This window comes from Anopheles funestus, chromosome 2RL (assembly GCF_943734845.2).
Source record: "Anopheles funestus chromosome 2RL, idAnoFuneDA-416_04, whole genome shotgun sequence".
Classification (NCBI taxonomy): domain Eukaryota; kingdom Metazoa; phylum Arthropoda; class Insecta; order Diptera; family Culicidae; genus Anopheles; species Anopheles funestus.
The window spans coordinates 5,443,360-5,464,182 of record NC_064598.1 but is presented as its reverse complement, the minus strand read 5'-3'; the positions used below and the strand labels follow the sequence as shown (position 1 = coordinate 5,464,182).

At 43.9% G+C, this 20,823-nt stretch overlaps 1 protein-coding gene across 1 annotated transcript; it reads left to right on the top strand.

The window, feature by feature from the left end:
• The first annotated feature begins 268 nt into the window (after positions 1-268).
• Positions 269-17,114, top strand: LOC125774860 (homeotic protein empty spiracles-like). Its single transcript, XM_049445211.1, has 4 exons — positions 269-642; positions 769-2,125; positions 14,654-14,808; positions 16,357-17,114. The coding sequence occupies exons 2-4, from the start codon at positions 1,216-1,218 to the stop codon at positions 16,564-16,566; spliced, it is 1,275 nt and encodes a 424-aa protein (XP_049301168.1). The 5' UTR covers positions 269-642; positions 769-1,215; the 3' UTR covers positions 16,567-17,114.
• The last annotated feature ends 3,709 nt before the right edge of the window (positions 17,115-20,823 follow it).

Genomic DNA, 20,823 nt, shown 5'->3' with positions numbered 1-20,823 from the left:
CGTTAGCTCCGCCTTTTGCTCTCGCGCGCGCACACACGCAATCTCTTTCGCTCTCACTTCACAAAATTACACACAGAGAGGGTGAAATTTTGTTCACAAGTTTGTAATTTTTTTTTACATTTATATATTTACTCTCTAGCTCGTGAATTTACTGTGGTGTGAGTGTTCGCCAAATAATCATGCGCTTTTATGGAGGCAAACACGGAAAGCAGCAACAGAACGAAAAACGAAAACAACAACACTTGGAGCAAGCGCTAATGACACTATTTTATTATTCCCGACCTGGTGTTGGTTTTTCACCAGCCAGGCGAACTGTCTGGTTGCTGTAGCAACCGCACGTTTAATACGGCCCTGTTCGATTGTTTGCGTGAGCTAACACGCGCGATGGGGGCTCCTGGTGGACTAAAGGAGCCGCGTTTTTATTATGTGTTGAGCGTTCGTGGAATATGGAGCGCCATTGCCATTCGTGCGTGCGTGCGTACGAGTGAAAAAGAGCGAGCTAGTAGTGTATGTGTGTGTGTGACAGAGAGAGAGAGAGAGAGTGAGAGAGAGAGAAAGAGAGAGATAGAAAGAAGGAGACAGAGAGATGAGAATTAAAATCATCCTTTGCTCGAGAAAGGATTGAATGCAGATGCTGATGAGGTTATAATGTTCCATCGTAACTCCTCTCACAGATGGCAAATATTGGCCGTGTCCTCGTTTTGTGTCGGTAACTAACCATTTTTTTTTTACTTCTACTACTGCTGCTGCTGTTGCTACTGCAAGAAGTCTCTATGGGACAAGGAAAAGGCTGTATCATATGCCATAAAGACGCGGTGAATGGTCGCGCTTCGTTGCGTGTGCCCCGTAGGACAGCGGAGTGTGTGAAAATGTAATGTTTAAAGTGAATTTATAGACACTGGTGAAATCATTCGTTTGTATCCAGCTTTTGGGGTCGAATCCCGCCGGAACGTTTGCATAATGAGTTTATGCGTGCAGTTTGTGCTGGCTGGCTGTGTGACGACGGCGTGGTTAAACATGATGCCACATTCGATAATTTAGTGATAGTTTAATAGCACTACTACCGCCAACACTATACATGACGCTTCCACGCACGTTACCATGTGAATTGTGTGATAAAAGTAAACTATTAGTGATACAGTTTGAGGCTGCTAACGGCACCGTAAGTGACAGCGGTACTGGGCAAAGTTGGTGCCGTGCCTGGCATACATACCTATGGCAGCAGCGACGACGCTTATAATGGCATTGCCCACACAAAAGCCACGCATCGGCTTCAGCATTGAGTCGATCGTTGGAAGCGAAAAACGGTTGCCGCAAGGTTCGCCACCATCGCACTTTTCGCCGAACAGTGAATCGTCCGAGCGTCCGTTGAGTCCTCTCAGCGATAGTAGTCACTTCCCGTCCGATATGCATCCGCTGGTGCTGCGAGGATATCCAACGGGCTGTCAACCATTACCTCATCAACGGGCATACCTTCTCCAGCGACAGCAGGAACATCAGCAGCAGGCTCGTGAACTTTTCGCACTGGGCCAACGAATATCCGGCGGGTCTTCTGGAACTCCTCCCCTGGAATCGAATGGACGCTTACCGGATTCACCTCACAGTCCTGGAGAGGCAGCACCAAATCGTGCCCCATCCTCCATACGAATGATTGATCTGAGTAGTAATTCTAGTCGAAGTTCACCACCACCCTCCCATACGCGACTGTCACCGGATCCTGAGTCGGGTGTCCGGAACTCCGGTCAACGGTCACCTCGAGGTTCTCCCGGACCGGGTGGCACATCGGCTCCACCAATGAACAAAGGCCCAATAATGGTACCGGGCATTCCGGCCGGTCTGGTACGGCCATTCCCGATGGGTCCGAACGGAGAGCTGAAGTCACTGCCTTCGTTTATGGGCGGGAACAGTGCTACGGAGTTGGCGGTTCAAGCTGCCCACAACCAACACTTTCTAGCGGCCCAGTTCCAGGCAGCGTTAGCGCACGTGCAGGTACACGGTCCAGGAAGTTTTGCAGGACATCCAACGCATCTGCACAACCATCCGGCCAATATGCCGCGCGAAAGTTACCCACTCTATCCGTGGCTGTTAAGCCGGCACGGCAGATTTCCACCCCGATTTCCCGGAAGTAAGTACACGGACGTAAAAGTAGTTATTGTAAACAACGTATCAAAAATTCTTTTATGGAGTGTGAGATTAAAAATAAATATTATCATTATTTCGCACCCGATATGATCCAAATCTCAGCACGACTCAACACGCGGAGGTTAAAGCGATATAGGAAAGATACGCACAGCGAAACAAAACGAAACAGAATGCGAAAACAAAATCCCTTCATCCCCAGTTCTCGGTGGGTTATTTCCGTAGTTGATCGTCACTGCTAGATAAAGTGTATAAACGGCGCGCATTAAAAACGCGCCCATCGCGTCGAGGATTGTTTATGGACGAGGATTAACGGAACGGCGGGTGTTTTAAGGTCCCGAAGACTTCATGCGAGTAGGTTTAAAGTGTGCTCGATTTTAATTGAGTGATAGATCGAATGCACTTTCCGGTGGGGTTTAGGACATGGGAACGTACGGTAGTCGTTAGAGTGAGATAGGGTGCAGAGACCATGGCCATGGTCGTTTGCTAACTTCAGTTTAATGTGAGAAAATCAACGGCAGCGAAGTTAACCGGGCCGAAGAGTTCCCGGGGACAGATGTCGATTGGTGGCAGAATTAAGGCAGAGGGACCAGGGAACAACACATCCGCTTGTTGCAGGCACGACAGCCTAACCGAATGCGGCATCTGATGGTCTCTCATTTTGATTGACACCATGGGCACATTGTTTGTCATAGCTCGGCTACAGTTGACAGTAGCGATTGCGTGCGATGCCAGGAATATTGCTCGACAAGATGTAATGCTTCTGCAAGGGTCGGGACGGGTTTTCCATTGGGAAGGTAATGAAGTGGTACGAGTATAATGATGTGCTATTGTGTTGGTAAGCGACCGAAAGGAGAGTCAATGGTTTAGTTTTTAATTAGCAGAAAAATGTACCATTCATGTTTGATGGACTTTCTGATGGACAGAGGTGTGAATTTTGCAATTGTTTGGCACAATTTATAAAGGCAGAATTGTTGTTTTGAACGTATTCAATCGTTGATTTGCTTGAACTACACAGACTAAGTTGTGTTTTTTGTGGATGATTTGGTCGAATAATTATTTGGTGGTAGAAAAAATTGAATCTATTTAAAATGATTCTCTTTTAATCTTCAGTACGGGTTCGGATATCCCAAGCATCTTGAAGGCTGATGTTGAAGAAGAATATTGTTCATCTTCGGAAGGTTTTATGATAGAAATCTCTCTAACAAGAAGTAAACAAATACAAGTTTTTGCTTTAAACTGTAATAGCTATTGTAAAGCTATATTTCTTAAGGACTTTCGAATCTCAAGAAATAAAACAAGAACAGCTCCATTGGCTTGAAACACGAAACACATATTGCGCAAACGGAAGTGTCTGATGAGTCTGATTAGTTCTGCCTCAACAAAATGCAATAAAAAACACGGTCTTGGCTGACTTACCAGACAGTCGGTCGCCGGCAAAAGAAAGCCAGTGTCCTTTTCCTTTTCGCATTTCAATTTGACGCCATTTACGCAACGTTTGGTTTCAAGTGGCGAGCAAAAGGAAGTGAAAAAATAAACTTCTCCGCTCCCGGTGGCCACGGGTCAATTCGGTGGCAATGTATTGGCGGTCGATATCAAAGAAAGTTACGACGGTAGCACCGAAACGGTACCATTGTTATATGATCTTGCGCAAAGCGCTTAATGCTGCAAGATGCTCATCTGCACGGGTTGTTGAAGAAGAAATGTCGTGAAAAAAGAAATGAATTAGGGTGGTCGGACCAAACATTTTGGACCGTCAGCTTGCGGAAAATGTTTGAATAACTAATTGGTATTACGGGGAAGTATTTTCGTACGGCAGCGAACAAAAAAATGCATAAAGAATTGTGATACATTTAAACCCACCAAACATCTGCATTCAGAAAGGGAGACACAGACCACCGCGAAGAAAGTGGAACGTAAGAATGATGTAGTAAGGGAACGTTGGTGTCTGCTTTTTTTCTCCTACAACCAAACCTACCATGCCGACCATGTATGTAGAGCATCGAGGGCTTGCACACACGCAACATTGCCTGCAATGGGACATAATTTAATGTTCGGGAACAACGTCAAATCGTCAGTGGCCGTTGTCGACACGTACAAGACCGGATAGGGACGGCACTGGTGACGACGATGAAAGATGAAGATGCTCAGCAACAGATAGTTCGGGCATTGGACGGACCCGTTTTGTGGCCGAATGTCTAGTGCAGCAGAATTAGCCGCTCGAAAGTCAATAATTGAGCGTGTAACGAGTCACCGGGGTGGGAAGTTTTGTTCCTCATTTCATCCTATTTAAAATTCCATAAATCTTGCCTGCCGTCGTTACGGGCGGCGAGGGACAAAAGGGCGATGATGATGTTTGCGCCGACACCGTGAGGTCACATTACCATAGAGTCGTCAGCATGTCGAAACGGTAGTGAAAATGGTAGGAATTAGTCTTCCTGCCTGCTTATGGGAAGCGAATCGTTTGGAAGATAATCAGTTTTAGATTCTGAAAGCTGCTTTGTATAGCTGAGTGATTATTTTGAAACATTGAATAGTATCACTCTCTAATCGATAAAATCAACTCGACATATTGGAAACTCTGCAATGGTTCGATAGTGATGAACCTGACCTGCTAGTTGTTGATTTTGCCGTTGTTTTGCCCCCAAATGCTAGTGACGATGGTGATGACATTGGTTAAAAACAATACTGGGTACTTATCGTCCCATTTTCCCATGTCAAATCATTGACGAGTGTGGCTCGCTATGCGCAAATAATAAATCAATATTTATGACTAACGGAATCGGCCGTGTTCGTACTTGACAGGAATTTGCAAATAAGAGTTGCTGTAGGATGAGACAGAAATGAATTGATTGCCTATGTTGTTAACAAAAAATCTATGCGAAAGAATGAAGGGAATAAGAACCACATTGATAGGTTTATAGTAAAATACTTAAATATTTATAATCAAAGCAAAAAGTGTGATAAATTTGACTACAAAGTAATTTGATTTTTTATATAAAATTTTATTGAAAAAGGTTTCAGAGTTTTGAAATTATCTATTAAACAAATAAAAAATAAACATTTTTAATTTGTTTATTAATATCTCTAATGATTGATCTCCTTAGTTAATAACATTGCAAACCCAACCGAAAAATGCTCCATTTCGAAATCATTCCAAATCACCATTTTTCTACCTTTTTCAAAAGTCATCGCACTAATCGCATTATCCATCCGTTGGTCAAGCGAAGGTGTTATCGACATGTCTGCAGTCACAAGCATTATTATTGTGTTTAAGCAGTGTCCCAACTCTCAAAGGGAGCAAAAAAAAAGAAACCAACGAATTAGCACGCTCGAGTGTAGGCGAAATTGGTCGCTGCGGCGACCGAAAGTGTTGTAATGCGAAACTGCGCCGGTGCGTATGAGAATTCCAATTAGTGACCATTGGTTTTGTTCGGCACCGGAATGGGAAAGGTGGGTGCGCTGGGACGGGGTCGACTAGTGGCCGGGGTGGTGGAGTGTAAACCGACCCGATCTCGACGTGCATGTTTTGATGTCGTCTGCCACCACACGGAATGAATCAACCGGAACGCAAGGGAATGGGCGTTCAAAAGCGGTTTTCGTCCCAGCAGCATGTTGGAGGCGTACATATGCGTGTGTATGTGCGACATGCATAATTGACAGTAGCTATTAACGCGCGACGAAATGCCTGTGCTGTCCTGGCGTGTCTTAAGGTGGCGCAATGGTAGACGACCGTGGCAAGGATGTGGCAAGACAGTAAACGAAGCAATTTGCCTTCCGGGCAAGATGCACTTGCTGATGCGAAGGGCATCAGCCGGGCCAAAAGGGAAGGTGACCGGTGGGGTTTGTGGTGGTAGTAAAACTTGCCCGAACTTCAACAGCTAATTCTTCATCGAAAAGTGAGAAATATAAATTTTCTGTTCTCGCACCTCGCACAGCATCACCAACCCTGTGCACCAAGCGTCAACATTGCTCGGTGTTCGGTTCGGTGTTCTTGAAGGAAGTAAAAACAAAACAAAAAATCACAAAACAACGCAAAACACCCATTGCAGTGAGGTAGTAAAGTAAAAACAAGCAAACATCACTGTATCACGGTCGACACAACATAGAAAGTAAAACAACAGTAAAAGAAACACAAGAAAGTTAACGTACAAAACGAGCAGTGTGGATGAACGCAGCAGCAGACAATAATTAATTAGTTTACATCGTGGAAGGGGATGTGGCAAGCAAGCCCCCGAAAGGTGTTTTCATATATCAGTGCGTATATAAATAAAGATAATCTACACGCCACGTTCCGTTGTGGAAACCTCGTCCTCTGTCGTTGCCTTTTCTGTTGGGCTTTCCACTCTTAACGTCTGCGTCAACCGTCTGCTCGTTAGGCTTGGGATCCCGGGGATGATTGTGAACGGTTTGAAGGTCCACCTTTATGGTGAGAGGAGAAGAACGAGGATAGGGAACTCACAAACACAGGAAAGTGGGGGCGTTTAAAATCCATAACACATTTATCGCGCGGTTACCCAGCTCATAATAAAAATGATTAGTGAGATCTTATTTTCCTGACCTGGGTGTTGGACTGCAGGGATGAGATTGCGTGTGTTTTTATTGGGTAGTACGTTCAAAGTAGTGAGTCGAAGTTATCCGTATGCAACTCGGAGCAGTTCGGATCGAAACCGAATCCAAACAGGTTCAGTAGGTGCAACAATTCCGGTACTGGGTGTTCGGATTGGATATATTGTAACTCCATCTGCACCTACTCGAACATGAGTTCGATTTGAACTTATGCTTTGAATGTATTCTTGAAGTTATTGGAACTGTTGAACCTATCGAACCTACTTGAAGTTGTGGATCGAATCGAACTCCTTGCAATCAAGGGCCGGTCTCGGAACAACTTCTGATCTAGCGAACTTTATTCACTACCAGAAATTGATTTCCATAAGCTCTTACTCGGCACAGGATCAATCAGTTAAATGAGTTTAATGGTCCATCACTAGTTCAAGGAGATGGATGGTGTATGATCTTGCTCTGGATGGTCCAGGAACGGGTCTGTTGGTCAGCTGCAGCTTTAGACATCGCAGCAAAAACTGCCGAAAAGCATGAAGCATAAGAATGTCAGCAAACACGCAATGTTCGTGTCCATTCCTAAAACCCGGAGAATGCACCGGCCACTCTCCATGCTACACACGGTGTGTCGCAGATTTGTGTTTGTTCGTTTAGCAACACGATACGATACGTATATGCCGCTGCTCGGTCCGTTGAAAGATGAGTTCTCCGCCCTTAAGTTTACTTTAGCGTGAAGACCAAACACCTGTACACGTGTATATCTGGATTCTTCGAGGGCGGAATTGACACGGCTTTGCTGTCTATAAAACGATTCGAATGCATGCTGATCTTCTAGGTAGATGAGCGTAGAAAGAAACCTTTTAGGTGAATAAAACAAATTTATAGTGCGTGATTAATGTTGGTCAAAGGTTTCTTTTATTTGCCTTTAAATCCTCACCCTCGAACAGTTAGTCGTCGTTAGTGATCACGATGCCAACTGCATTCCGAACGGGATCGTTCGCCTGGCGAGTCAACCAGCTGAGATGATTATCGTTTTAGTGGCAAACGCAGCCTTAGAGCCTTTCTAATCGTTCGCCTGTTTGCTCAGCTTTACATCTTCTAACAATCTCTTTTGAAATGTTCTTCCGCGCGTAACATTAATACGACATCAGTATCATTTGATTGGTAATTTATGACGTTTGATTGCATCTGGCGGTGCTGCATCATCATTTCAGCAATCAGTTCCAAGCGTTCGCGGCAATCCCTCTCGGGAAGGTCCGGGTAATTGATCCGCATCTGGGTCTACCGTTGATATCTTTGATCGTAATTAGCAAATCAGGCCGGGTCCGAACCGAGCTCATCGACCACTATCTCGATCAGGATAAGGAACAATAAACATTAATAAAGTGCTCGTATCGTCGGGTTGCACTTCGGCGCTAATTAGGGATTGCACGAACCGTCTTGCAGTAAAAGTGCAATGCTGGTTGTTGATTTGGTTTTGTGTTGTTTCGTTGGCCACATTTGGAGCTTGGTTCGCTTGATTATACAACACAGTCCGCCAAGTCCCAAGACAAGACACATCGGCGACGGCGTACAGTAATGACGCTTTTCTTCAAGGAGCTAATCAAATCAATTTGCAAGCAAACGAACATTCGTTTCTCCGGCATACCATGTTGATGGTTAGTTTATTTGCTTTAATTCAGTGTGAAAAACGAACCGAAATCCGGCTTCGGAGATGGAGCACCGCTGCTCCTTCTAACCACAATCAATAATGGTAGCTTGGGATGGAGAAAAACAAAAAAAAACACTCACACACACACAGTCCACTACTGGTCGTGATCGTGACGCACCGAATGGGGTCAACGATTGTGTGCATATTATTATTAAATCAATTTTCTGCGAAACGAACCGTACGAAAGTTGATGTGTTGCGAAGAATGCGGGAGTGCGAGCAAATGCACACACAACCATCGAGCATGTTTTACAAGCAAAGCACACGCGCACACGTTGGAATGTAGGATGGCAGGGTTCGTACTCGTGTTGCATCTCCTACCACCCCCTTTCGGGTGGACTGGCCGGGTATGTGACGGGACCACGGGAGTGAGACAACAAATTCATTAGTATCATAATTAAGCTGGCTAGCCGGCACAAACTACGGCTTGATTGCGCTCGGAAGCAATGGCCGTTGTAATGGTGGGGTGGGGAGGGAAAGGAGGAGGGAGCGATGGGGGGAACGGGGTGCTGAGGGATGCGAAACATGGCTGGCAGGCAGTGGCGATTTTTTCGCAAGCAATTGATCGTGATCTTCTCGTGATCGGAGACGAGATTCCGTTTGAGCGCGGAGGCCCATGCTGTTCCTGGAGATCGCTCCCGTGCTTGCCCGCGCGTTGTGCAATTATTTGCCTTTATCTTCATTGCTCTTAATTGCTACCAAATTAGAGATAATTTAATTAAACGCTGCATTTTGTGATACCGTGCGGATTACTACATGCTGTGCTGGAGTTGTACCAGCATCGGAGAGAGTAAGAAATGTTTTAAGATTTGTTTTGTGTTTTATTATGCTTGAATTTTGTTCATTAGTTTATGAAGATAATTATTATGAAAGTTTTATATAAAAAATATTACAAAAAATTTCGAAAAAACGCCTAATAACATTCTGTTAATGAAAGTAAAAATGATATTATTTTATGGCATAAGAAAACAAAACAATCTGAAACATTAATTAATGTTTTCAATATCGTTTGCTTGATTACAAAATCATTTAGTTTGATGATTGAACACGTATTTTACTATTTACACTAAAACCATCCACTCTGAGATAAGATAATAAAAATACACAACCCTGTTACAAATCTATTAACTTGATGGAAAAAGAAAAAAAAGGCTTAAACGAAACAAGGATGAACAAAAGGCATCAAGGGAATGGAAATTATCATGTTTGCACTTACCACTTCGCAAGCATGCATACGCAGGTTGCATACCGTACTTGATCAGTTGGCAGTTAATTTAAGCGTATCGTTATTTAGCTCTACTTTGCTCCGATGTAAGCAAACGTGAGAGATGAAACTGTAAAAAGAAAAATGTACGCAAGAAACGCCAGCTCGTCGTCGTCTTCGCCATGTCCCTGTGTCTGTGTGTGTTACACGCCGTGTATACGTGCATGTAATGTGCATCACGATTAGTGCACATTATGCACCGAAATCAATCAAATTAAGCATCGTTAAGCGAGCTACGGTACCACCAATGGGCACCTGAACGTTCGGTGTGTGCCGGATCGATCGATGTCCCCGTCTCCGCGGTTACCCGGTACCAGACCTTCCCAAAAGGCCGAAGATACAGAACACGCACGGCACTCATTAAAATCGGGTCCGAGGGATGGGGGGAGTGAAACAAACCCCTTGTTCGGTTTGTGGGAAAGCGGCTGAGGGGAGAATATGTGTGGGAGGGGAAGAAGAGGCGAAGGGACGTTGGGAGGTGAAGAATGGACGACCTGTAGTAACGCACGTCAGCGCGCCGTGGAAAGGAAACACCATTATCAAAATGATGGACAATCGAAGTAAAATGATCGCCTTCGGGTCGGCACGGATGTTGATGGGCCGGTACCTCACATGCTATAATTACACCGCCATTAATACGATGCGATCGAGTCGCCATTTCGCTCTGTCGTGTTTCCTTTTCACTCTGCCTCTCCATCCCGCTCCCTCGAGAGCGCCCTTTGGCGGTCAATTTAAAGCCTTCAGTAAAAGGGTCGTTGAAGATATACTTGCTGAAAAACAAAAACGAAAAAAAAGAGGGAATACCGACAAGCCAGGTTGTTTGCACTAGCTAGAAATTGCAGTCGGTTGCAGAGGTAATTTCTTTCGGCACTCACTCACACGTTCGCATTCCTTCGCGCTGCTTATGCGCACGTTCAATTTGTGCGAATATTTGCGAATTAATTCCTTCCCCATTCTGGTCACCCCGGCTAAGGGCCAATGTTTCGACCTTCTGGTGGAAGTTTTTTGTTTCGTTGCCTCTCCCCATTTTAGTTCGCCCGATTTGGTTGGGAGGAAATAATTGGAATCAATTGTTGAACACTTTACACCGGAGTGCTCCAGAGTGCCCCAAATGATGGGAATAATCAACCGCAGTTTGTGTCCCCTTGTCGCACATGGCCTTCGTTCCGAACACAACTGCATTCACTGGTTCGATTATTATGCACTGCCGTACAAGCAGTGTTTATGTGATGTCGATCAACTAATGCGATATTAATCGTTTCGGTTCTTGGCTCCGGTCCATACCACATATCATCAGCATCCACACATTCGCGGCTGTGTTTGCATTTGCTAAATGTTGTGCGCAAAACAATGTTGCGCGATCTGCAACGCAATTGGCTCATTAGAGCGCTGGCAGCCAGACAGCTGTCGGTGTGACATTTGTGCACATCCATCAACATCTGGGGGGTGCGATGCAGAGACCGCAGAAGTTTGTGGTGGGGGTTTATATCTCGGCCAACACGTCCCAGTGTGACCGTGGGCAATCTCGGCCTGAAATTTGCCGAACTGAAAAAGAAAGAAAAACCCGGCAGATGGACCGATGAACAGAAATTAGCATAAATTGAACGGTTAACCTCGATCTGTCACAGCCGTCGGCGATCGATCGGGTGTTGGTTTTTGTAGCATCGCTATTTAGTACACTACGATGCTACTAAATCGATCTGGATCTGGTCAGAAAGGGATGGTCCGTATTAAAATACAGGTCAGGGATATTAAAGAAATACCCACACACACACACACACCAGGAACGAAGCAACCAAAAAAAAACGACGGTGAAACACCCCCGGTTTGGCCTTTTAGTGTTCAATTATAAAGCCATTAATCAAAAACTAGTGAAGTTCTGTCAGGTTTGAATTTGTTTTGCGTTCGTGTCAGGGAAGGAATACACTTCAACGTGCCATCCAAGCAAAAAACCCAAAAAACCCCTCTCTCTCTCTTTCTCTCTGTCGCGAATGAAGGTTTGTTGTGTTGCAGTTTTAGTTTGTGTGAGGGTACCTTGTACTGTTTTAATTTTTTTGGGTGAAACGCAACGATGTTTATTTGTGAAGCATTTTTGGGGGATATTTAGCGCCCGACACAGCCGCGTGCCTGAAACGTAAACCCGATTTGGCATTTCAATTGGAACGTTTCGTTTCGAAAAGGCGGTGACAGCTTGAATAGGTTTTGTGCTGCGACTCGTAGCGAAAAGTAGTACCAAGCGCATGGGTATTTTGGCATTTTTTTTTAGCGCCTCTTCTCTAGTTTCAGTTTTGCGTGTTCGATTTGTGTATATTTATGTCGGTATTATGGATTTTTGCTAATATGCCGACTGCATAGTTCAGTCGGCATTAGAAAAGGGGTTTGCACGTGAAACTGAACACATTGTTATGTGGTGTTCGAGATGAATGTTCGAGTTTGTTAGAAAAGAAAGAGAAAAGTTTACTTACTCAAAAGGAGTGGTGAATCATTGCAAAAAAAAAATCAATCCCCAACACCATGTGATACTGCATCTCGTTATTGAATGTCTTCATTAAATAATGTATTTACCTGCATGCAAATGTGGCTCCATCTTTCCAATCTGCACAGCAATCGCCTTGGCACTTTCATCTTAAACGTCAATCGAACGTGCAGGTTCGTAGCTTATCGCGCGTTTGATCTCTCGCGACTCTCGTAATGCGTCAGTGATCGATCGGTAAAAAAAACCGGTCGCTTACCGACTGCTGCCCCATTGATTAGGGCTGTGCGGTAATCAGCAGCCACCAGCGTTCGGGGTGCGTTTGCAACACCCCTGCCCATCCTCACCCACCTTCCCCCTTCTTTCTACCATCCATCACACCAGTGTAAGTCAGCGTTTTTTAACGCTTGCGTTTAGTGCCAATTAGTAGATTAACTATTTATTAAAACTCATTAGGCATGACAAGCAAAGTGACAAGTTTATAAAATATTGCACATAAAACCAGCATGTGATTGCCGGGTTGGGTTGTCGATGGAACCCGAAGCGCTGTCCGGTGCGAGTGTGTTTTGTGCTAGTAATGACACACACACATACACCTCCAGTGTAGTGCACGTTCGCGTCACCGTGTTGGAGATGATCGTCCCAATGGTGGTCAAGTAATGTGCCCGGCACGATGGAGTCGCTCCGGGGTGACACATCGGACATGGCAATGGCTACGCGTCCAGATGCAACGTGTTTGCGGCCGTCCGTCTGTGCGGCACAGGGCCGTCAGTCGGTCTGCGATCATTAACGGGTTTGCGATAAATTAGTCCTCCTGCATACACCCATTGCCTGCCTCGCCCGGGTCGTCCCTTGCGATAGGAAACCGATTAAGAAACTGTTTATTAAAGACCAATTCTTTTCTCGTTTTCATCATTTCACTTGTACCCGCCCCTGGTACACCGAACCGACTGAAGCAGGCATGCATGCGCAACCGGATGAACGGGGCGCATAATGGGTGCGTTCGAATGGGGTACGCAGGGTAAACGAATGGTGGCCGGAATGGTGGACCTCGTTTAAAGATACGTTTTTTTGTTGTTTTTTTTTCCTGCAGTTTTTGCTCTCATCTCGCCACCAGCTCACGCGCTACTACTACTACCATGCATGTTCATCGATGCAAATGTATGCATCATAATGATGTGTAATTATTTAATTATATTGTATTTTATAGACTGGGGTAGCGTTCGGTTTGCACAGTTCGCCGTATTGGGCAGCATTGTTGGGCAGGGAGTTGGGCCGGATGAGCGGAGTTGGAAAAGTGAAGCAGAAAACCCGTAAAGAAATGGGCACGGAAAAAACAAAGCCCAAACATGGCAATGGCGGTGAACGAGATGTGAATATATAGCCGGTGGTTGTTGATTATCTTCCGATTTGCTAATGCTTTGCGCGTGGATAGATGAATGAACAGAAGTCGTTTAACAACGATCGCCACTTACAGTGCTGTTATTCGCATGCGAAAAGAGGCACTTTTTTAAGCAAATAAGGGAAAAAAATATATACAAATGTTTTAAATGCTTCAAAACAAAGATCAACAGACATTTTCTACTGGTGTTTTTGCTTTATTCTCCGATTGGCATGTATTCAATTGGTTTTGTCAGAAATTAGATCATCAAACGTTTCAACTAGGCACACCAAAAAATGCAATTTTTGCCTTACCGCCAAGCACAGCGGCCCGCTCGCATTAAGCACGCATTTGGGGCTGGCTTTCTTTTCTCGAGAATCACCTTAGGCTAGCACGAACCTTTTTCCGCTACTCAAATCAAATCTTGCACGCAAAGCCAACAACCACCGGCCGAAGGAATAGGCCAAAAGGAGCCAAACCACATCCAACCACTCACACATTGAACGTCTCGTCCTGACGTCCATCAAATCGGCTTGTTAGTAAATTATCACATCGCAGCCAAAGTAAACTCCTCATAAACATTAGGACATAATGGAGGCAAGCGTAGAAAATCGTGAAAACGTTATTATCGTGGCACGCATTTTCGTACCGAACTTCAAACTCCCTTTTTTGCGGATAACCGGGGTGGTGAGGCGAACAGAAGGGGTGAGTTTCGAATTTCGATGCTCGCCGCGCATTCCCGGACAGCTGACAGTGGCCTGCGGCGGCTCTGGTGGGAATTATCGGGCAAATTACCTTCTGTCAGTTTCGTTCGTTGGATACTTTGCTCGCTTCGTCTGAGGTTAGTGAGATGAGATTTGAGGCTGAGGATGGGTGTTTTTGGTTGGGCTTGATCTTACAGCGTGCTTCTAACGAGAACAAGCGATCAGAATGCACCGGTGAGGAATGCCTCCTTGGAGACAAGGTACTGGAGCATAGGCCTCTCTGAAGCTGCTCCTTCCCAGTAGATTATCTTGCCTTGTACGTGAGTGTGCGCCATTAACTACTGGAGAATATGAGTATTTTAAAGCAACAAGCTAAAGTTTAATGTGTCTAATGTTCAATGTTTCTCCCGCTTCTTCGCTAGGCTACTTGCTACCATTTCGCAAACCAAAACGAGTCCGTACGGCCTTTTCGCCGTCGCAGCTGCTGAAGCTGGAGCACGCCTTCGAGAATAATCACTACGTGGTCGGGGCGGAACGGAAGTCGTTGGCACAGACTCTCAGTCTGACGGAAACGCAGGTAAGAACTAAAAGGATGAATTATGAAATTTATTACAAAGTTAAGGGTTACAGGGTTCCGGAGTACATGTCGGCAAGTTAAAGCCATTTCAGAATTCTGTTCAAATTGAACTAGAATATGTTGAATGAAATCTGGGATTCTTCACACTTTCTGAAATTTTTGCTAGCTGGAATTCTTCATTTTCACTAGACTCCACCCCCTTGGAAGATTTATAAAGCTTCAAAAGTTGTAGAAAGTGAGTAAACATTCCAGATCTACCTCGACACATTCTAGTTCAAGTAGAACTCATGAACTCTGTAAAAGTAGAATAAATGTTTCGTCTTGAAGTACAGGAAGGAATCAAATTACATTATATATAACAAGAGACAATTCGCAAAACTTCTTCCGTTGCGTCTATTGTCGTTGGTTTGATTTTTATCCTGTGCAAAAGTGAACTGCACTCGAAAGCTCAATAGCAATGTCACAGAAATGATTAGCCCCTAGTGAAGAAACGTAGAACGTGCAACGGTTTGAAAAACCGAAAACGGTGCAGGCCGGAGATAGAATCTTCCCAAGGCTTTGGACCGGTAACTGAGGATGATGATGGCAATTTTCCCTCCATTTTATTGGATTGGTTCAAAATTTGATCACGTACTGGCGACGACTTCCTTCCCTAGTGCCCGTGGGGTTAAACGAGAGGATTCGACCAGGCAGCCATAACAGCGTGGCGAACGACGGAAGGGACAAAATAAATTGTTAGCACTTTGTAGAACAAATATTCTGCAATCTGCCACGGATCTGAGCTCCGGGCAAAAGTGTGCCAGTGGATAGGGGTCGTGCACATTTTGGATCAAACATTTGAAGCGCGTAGAGAGACGAGACAAAACATGTCTCTTTCGCTTGTCTGTTTTTCTCTCCCTAGAGAATGTTTTTGGGGGGGGGGGGTGAAAAAATATGAAAAACCGCCTAAACTCCCTCGTAATAAATGAACTTCGGTTACGAAGTTACTGTTACGAAAGGGGATTGAAGGCGTTCATAGGAAAGGGATGTAGAAATAACATTAAGTTGGTAAAGTTGTTGGCGGCCTTCACCACTTCACCAATGTGCCTAGTCGTTTGTGGTTGGTTGTTGATGAAGTGAGTCCTTCCGCACATTACCGTGCGCCTTTAGGATGGGTTGCCATAATTGGAGTAGTAATAAAATGGAGGATAAGCTAGTTAGCAGTTAATGAAATGCGTATCAATTCCCTATTGCGCTAGGGTGAAAGAGATCCTTTACGGGTTGTTAGAGGGATATTGCGAAAGAACAAGGTTTGATGAAAGGATGGTATATCGTTAGTAACTATAACTCTGTTTTCGTTGGTAAAACTCAAAATGCAACAATCTTTTAAAGACTGCCAGTATTTAACCTAAAGTTCATTTTGAAAAATCGTACCATACTGATAATCGTTTACGGTCACGTGGCACGACAATAAGTTTAATGATCCATGCAGCAAATGAAGTGATTTATCGATGCGAAGAATCATAGCCGTTGGCCCGTTTTGCTGATCCTGATTATGTTTTTTTGTAGGTCAAAGTATGGTTCCAGAACAGACGTACCAAACACAAAAGGATGCAGCAGGAAGAGGACGCCAAATCGGGCGGAAATGGTGATGATGACGGCCGGGGACGACACAGTCCGGGCGCCCACTATGAGGAGGACGATGAGGACGAGCTTATCGACATGGAAATGGACGACGATTGTGTGAGTGACGAGGATGAACAGGAGCATGGAGAATGAATAGAGCAACGCAGTCAAATAACTACTTCATTCCGGCGATTAATAACGCCCACTCCACCTTGAGATAGGAACGATAAGAATGTACTGTGTATGTGTGCAAAGAGTGGGATATGAAGTAAATTTTACGATATTGACGGTGTTAAGTTGTAATAAAAGTTCCTCCCGGTTGTATTTCGTTTATACGTTAGTTAAGGTGTTTAATTAGACGGTTGATGTGTAAACACTTTGTGTAATTTCCATAATTCATAAACAATAGTGTCAAAATGATGTGCCAAATGGAACGGAATAGTACGAAAGGAGTCATTGAGACACGTATTTGCACATTGATGAACCTTAAACGCGAATTAGATAGAAGCAGGTATAAAGTAAAGGAAGTATTATTTATTATTCTTGATTTCTCTTGCCGTTGCGGTCGTTTGATTGTTTGATAGCAAATGAGTGAAAAATATTTTCACGAAATCGGTTTGTGTCTAGTAAAAACGAAGCATTTTGTAAATATTGTAATATAAATAAAATACATTTTACATACTAATAATCAGCGTAAAAGAGGTTGAATAATTTTTAGAACTACATTTATAAAAGTTTCAATTTTTATTGATATTTTCACATTAAAAATATCACCATAACTTCTTGTGGTATTAGGGATCATTCAACTATTAGGAAACAATGGAAGGGGGCACTGGAGGACCTAACCATCGAGCCTTGGCTTCAGCTCGTGGTACAAGAAACAAATGAAGGTGGCGTTTGATGCGCCCGGGCAAGTAACAGACTCCGCCAGAAGTGTAGATAGATGTATGCCTCAAACACCTATAATTAGCCCTGCACCGGACGACGCTTTTCAAAGTCAAAACACTCGAATTAGTGCAGAATATGCTCAACACTCGGGTTGTTTTGGTTACTCTTCTGTTTCTGTTATTACCCTGGTGGCAGGATGGTTTTTGGAGCAGCAAAAGGAAACAACCAACAGAACGCTTTTCGCTCCACACGCAGTCTTCCTTCCTTTTTTCCCCCCAGGGATGCGGTGCTTACAGGCTGGATCGTTCCTTGTAGCTCCAGCAGCTTCAAAAGGTCGAAATCAATTTCGGGCTCCATCGGATCTTGCGTGAAGCTGTGAGGCAACAACAACAACAGCAAAAACCATGGCTTAGTAAAGGGAAGGTGACTTCCTTGGGCTCGAAAGGAACGAAACCTTTCTCGTGAGTGAAAAAAAAAACACAAGCGAAGGAACGCTGTTTCGAAAATTACCCCGCTAAGAGCCTGTAATTTAGAATCGAAAATTGATGCTCTTGTTATAATTAATTCGCCCAATAAGGCAATTTACACCAACCCCTAACCGACTGGTGCTTATGTTGCGAAAATAACAAAGACGGTGTGTGTGTCTGTGAGTGTGAGTGTGGAGCAAAAATACCATCTCACGGACTCCAAAGCCCCTGGAGCATCTTGCTGAAGCCGTGTGCGAAAAGCCCAAAACAACAGCGAGTAGCAAAAGAAAACAAACGCGAAAGGCGTACGAAACGAAACAATAACTACATGGGGGCCATCGGGTTTTGGTTCCTCAATGATGCCAGATGCCGGGATGGCAATGTGTGTGTGTGTTTATTTGTGTTTTTTTTAATGTAGTGTTGCTTTGCTTCTACCCCTTATTTGCATTGGCGGTTGGACGAGCGTGTTGGGGTCGGTAAGGGTGGCAAAATTATTTCACCCGCTTTTGAGTACTGGGTTCGGGTTTCATTTTCGATCACCTAAAATTTACTACTTCCTCTGACCATTGGGCCGGGGATGAGTAAAATTGGCTAGTGTATAACAGGGGCGAAAAGGAAAAACAACCAAACCCAAAATGCCCACAACGACACCTCATCCTGTAAATTGGGAGTCACGATCGATCGAGACGCGATGTGTAAATTAAGGCAGAGAGAGAGAGAAAATAAACTAGTTACCGGGTTTTGGAAATGGGAAGAGAGTACCCCACTTGAGGACAACCAGAAGGGTGGGAGGACCAATGGGAATGAAGTGCTTGAAGCGTGGAGGAAATATTAATAACATTTCCAATAAATAAATATTGGTGATTTAATGTGAAACTTAAATATTTTTCTTGCTCCGCCGTGTTACTATTGCGTTGGCTGGACCGTGGCTGAACCGGCAAGGACGAATTGGAATGGGAGAAAATGAACGAGAGAGCAAAAAAAAAATGAATGGGAGGGTGATAAACGGTTGTGTTGAAACACGATGTGAAAAACGGCCCTGTTCTTCCCGTATTCGGTACACCTCCCAGTACTACCCCTCCGCCGGCAAGTGGTCGGGAAATGGGCGAGAAACTGGAGAAGAAAAGTCAATTATAATACGTTGTATAATCAACACTTCATAACTCATCGCTTTCAAAAAAGTGTACGAGACGCACTGCAGTGTGTGCAAAGAGGCTTTAAGAAACCATTTAACAACCCAACCAGGATGCAACCATGTTGGTACGGTGGTAACTTGTGCGACTGCTTAGCAAAGGTGTGAAATTCGAATGCAAACGAATTTAGCTTACACCGGAACCGAGTGGGCAATGAGGACAATTTGTAACCGGTCGGCTCATTCCCTATAGAAATGGGAAGGCATTTTAGTAGCTGCATGCGCTAAATGTTAATACTTAAGATTTCGACGGTGGGCAAATGATGATACGGTTCCCGGAAAACTATAAACTAATGTGAATTCATAGTTTTGGTACCCACCACGAGTTGCGTCTCGCGTATGTGCAGTCACGCGCATTGATGAAGCTTTTTTTACAGTGAGTGATAGAAAAACGGCGACAGGTAAGAGATTGAATTGTTTTTTTAATTTTTCTATTTTTATTTATTATTTAACCTCATACGAATTATGCTGGTTATAAGTTATAATGTATGCATTTCTTAAAATATAGCTTAAGTTAAATTAAATATTACGTCAAATATGGAGATCTACATTTCCCGACATGTTTCGTGTGCAGAACTAAATAAAAAATTCATGTAATTAGGTATATTAGATTGATTGGATGAACTTTTTATATTGAGGATGCAAGAGCTTTATTGAAGTCATTCTCAGTCTTCCATAGGGGCGAAGAGTGATAGCTGTGTGAGTTATAATTTTATCTGCTAACGCATTTTCAGAATTTTCATCTTAAATCCGTGGTCGTTACAAGTAGTTGGGTCTTAAAGAAAATATAAAACTTGGGCTTGATAGAAACTTCATGTAAAACCTAAGCAAAAGCTACTTAAATTTACTTACTACATTTACTACACTTTACTCAACAATGTTGTTAGGAATTCTCAAGAAATCGATTTCAGAGCCAAATAAGTTTGTTCCCACATTTCTTATAAAAATGCTAAAAAATGAGCTTTCACTTTTTCCGTACCTCCCTGTAACCATATTAAGTATTTGCAGTCGCACACGGTCAGCTAAAATAGAATTGGTCTTATCAGTTGACACCATCAAAAAACGACGTAGGAGTTTTATTAATTCACCAGTGGTACTCTACTGGTGCCGTCCGCGTTCCGGGAACGAAGGTTTGCTAGCTGACGGTTAGAAACGGCCGTAGCTAAACCGACGGAGAAGGCAGATTAGTTTTATTGCCCAAGCCTTACAGCCGGCTTCCAGGAACAATAATTATATTTAAACAAGTTCCCATTCGATATTTGAATGCCGGTGCGCCATGGTAAAGAATGACTGAATGGAGCAATTTAAATTCCATTACTTCTGGTGCCAACTTTTTGGCTTGGGTTTTGGTTTTCGGTTCATTCCCCAGACACGTAGGTGACTCATCTAGGCGATGACGTTTGGCATTTTTGTTTCTGCGCACGCTGGAACCGTTCGGACGTACAATTTTCCACTTCCACACATAAACACCAAGGCAATCAATTACGGTGGAATACAAAAATTATATTGATTCAATCATAAACGATGAGGCCCATTTCTAACAATTTTTTTGTTTTCCTTTTGGTAAAAAAAGTAACGCAACGATTTGTTGCGCTTGTGGAATTTGTTGTTTCGTCCACACGGGAGTGCCAGTCGTGCGAGTTTCGCTTGGCTGTTTGGCTGTGTGCACAAAATTGAAGGTTATTTTTCTCCAACCATCCTGCGGTGTTTGCCTGCGAGGCAGGTTGCTGCCTAATGTGGGCTGCACAGCTTAGATTGAACGTTGTTGGTTTCGGGGATCTAATCGACTAGCAGCAGTATGGTTGTGGAAGGATCAGTTCCAGGAAGAGTAGAAAAGAAATATCTAATTTGCTTTAATTTGTA

Bases quoted from the DNA above. Each gene is read 5' to 3' on its own strand.
- LOC125774860 (XM_049445211.1), top strand. From the start codon at position 1,216: ATGGCAGCAGCGACGACGCTTATAATGGCATTGCCCACACAAAAGCCA. The intron at 2,126-14,653 runs GTAAGTACACGG...CTTCTTCGCTAG, and splicing joins TCCACCCCGATTTCCCGGAA to GCTACTTGCTACCATTTCGC. The intron at 14,809-16,356 runs GTAAGAACTAAA...GTTTTTTTGTAG, and splicing joins TCAGTCTGACGGAAACGCAG to GTCAAAGTATGGTTCCAGAA.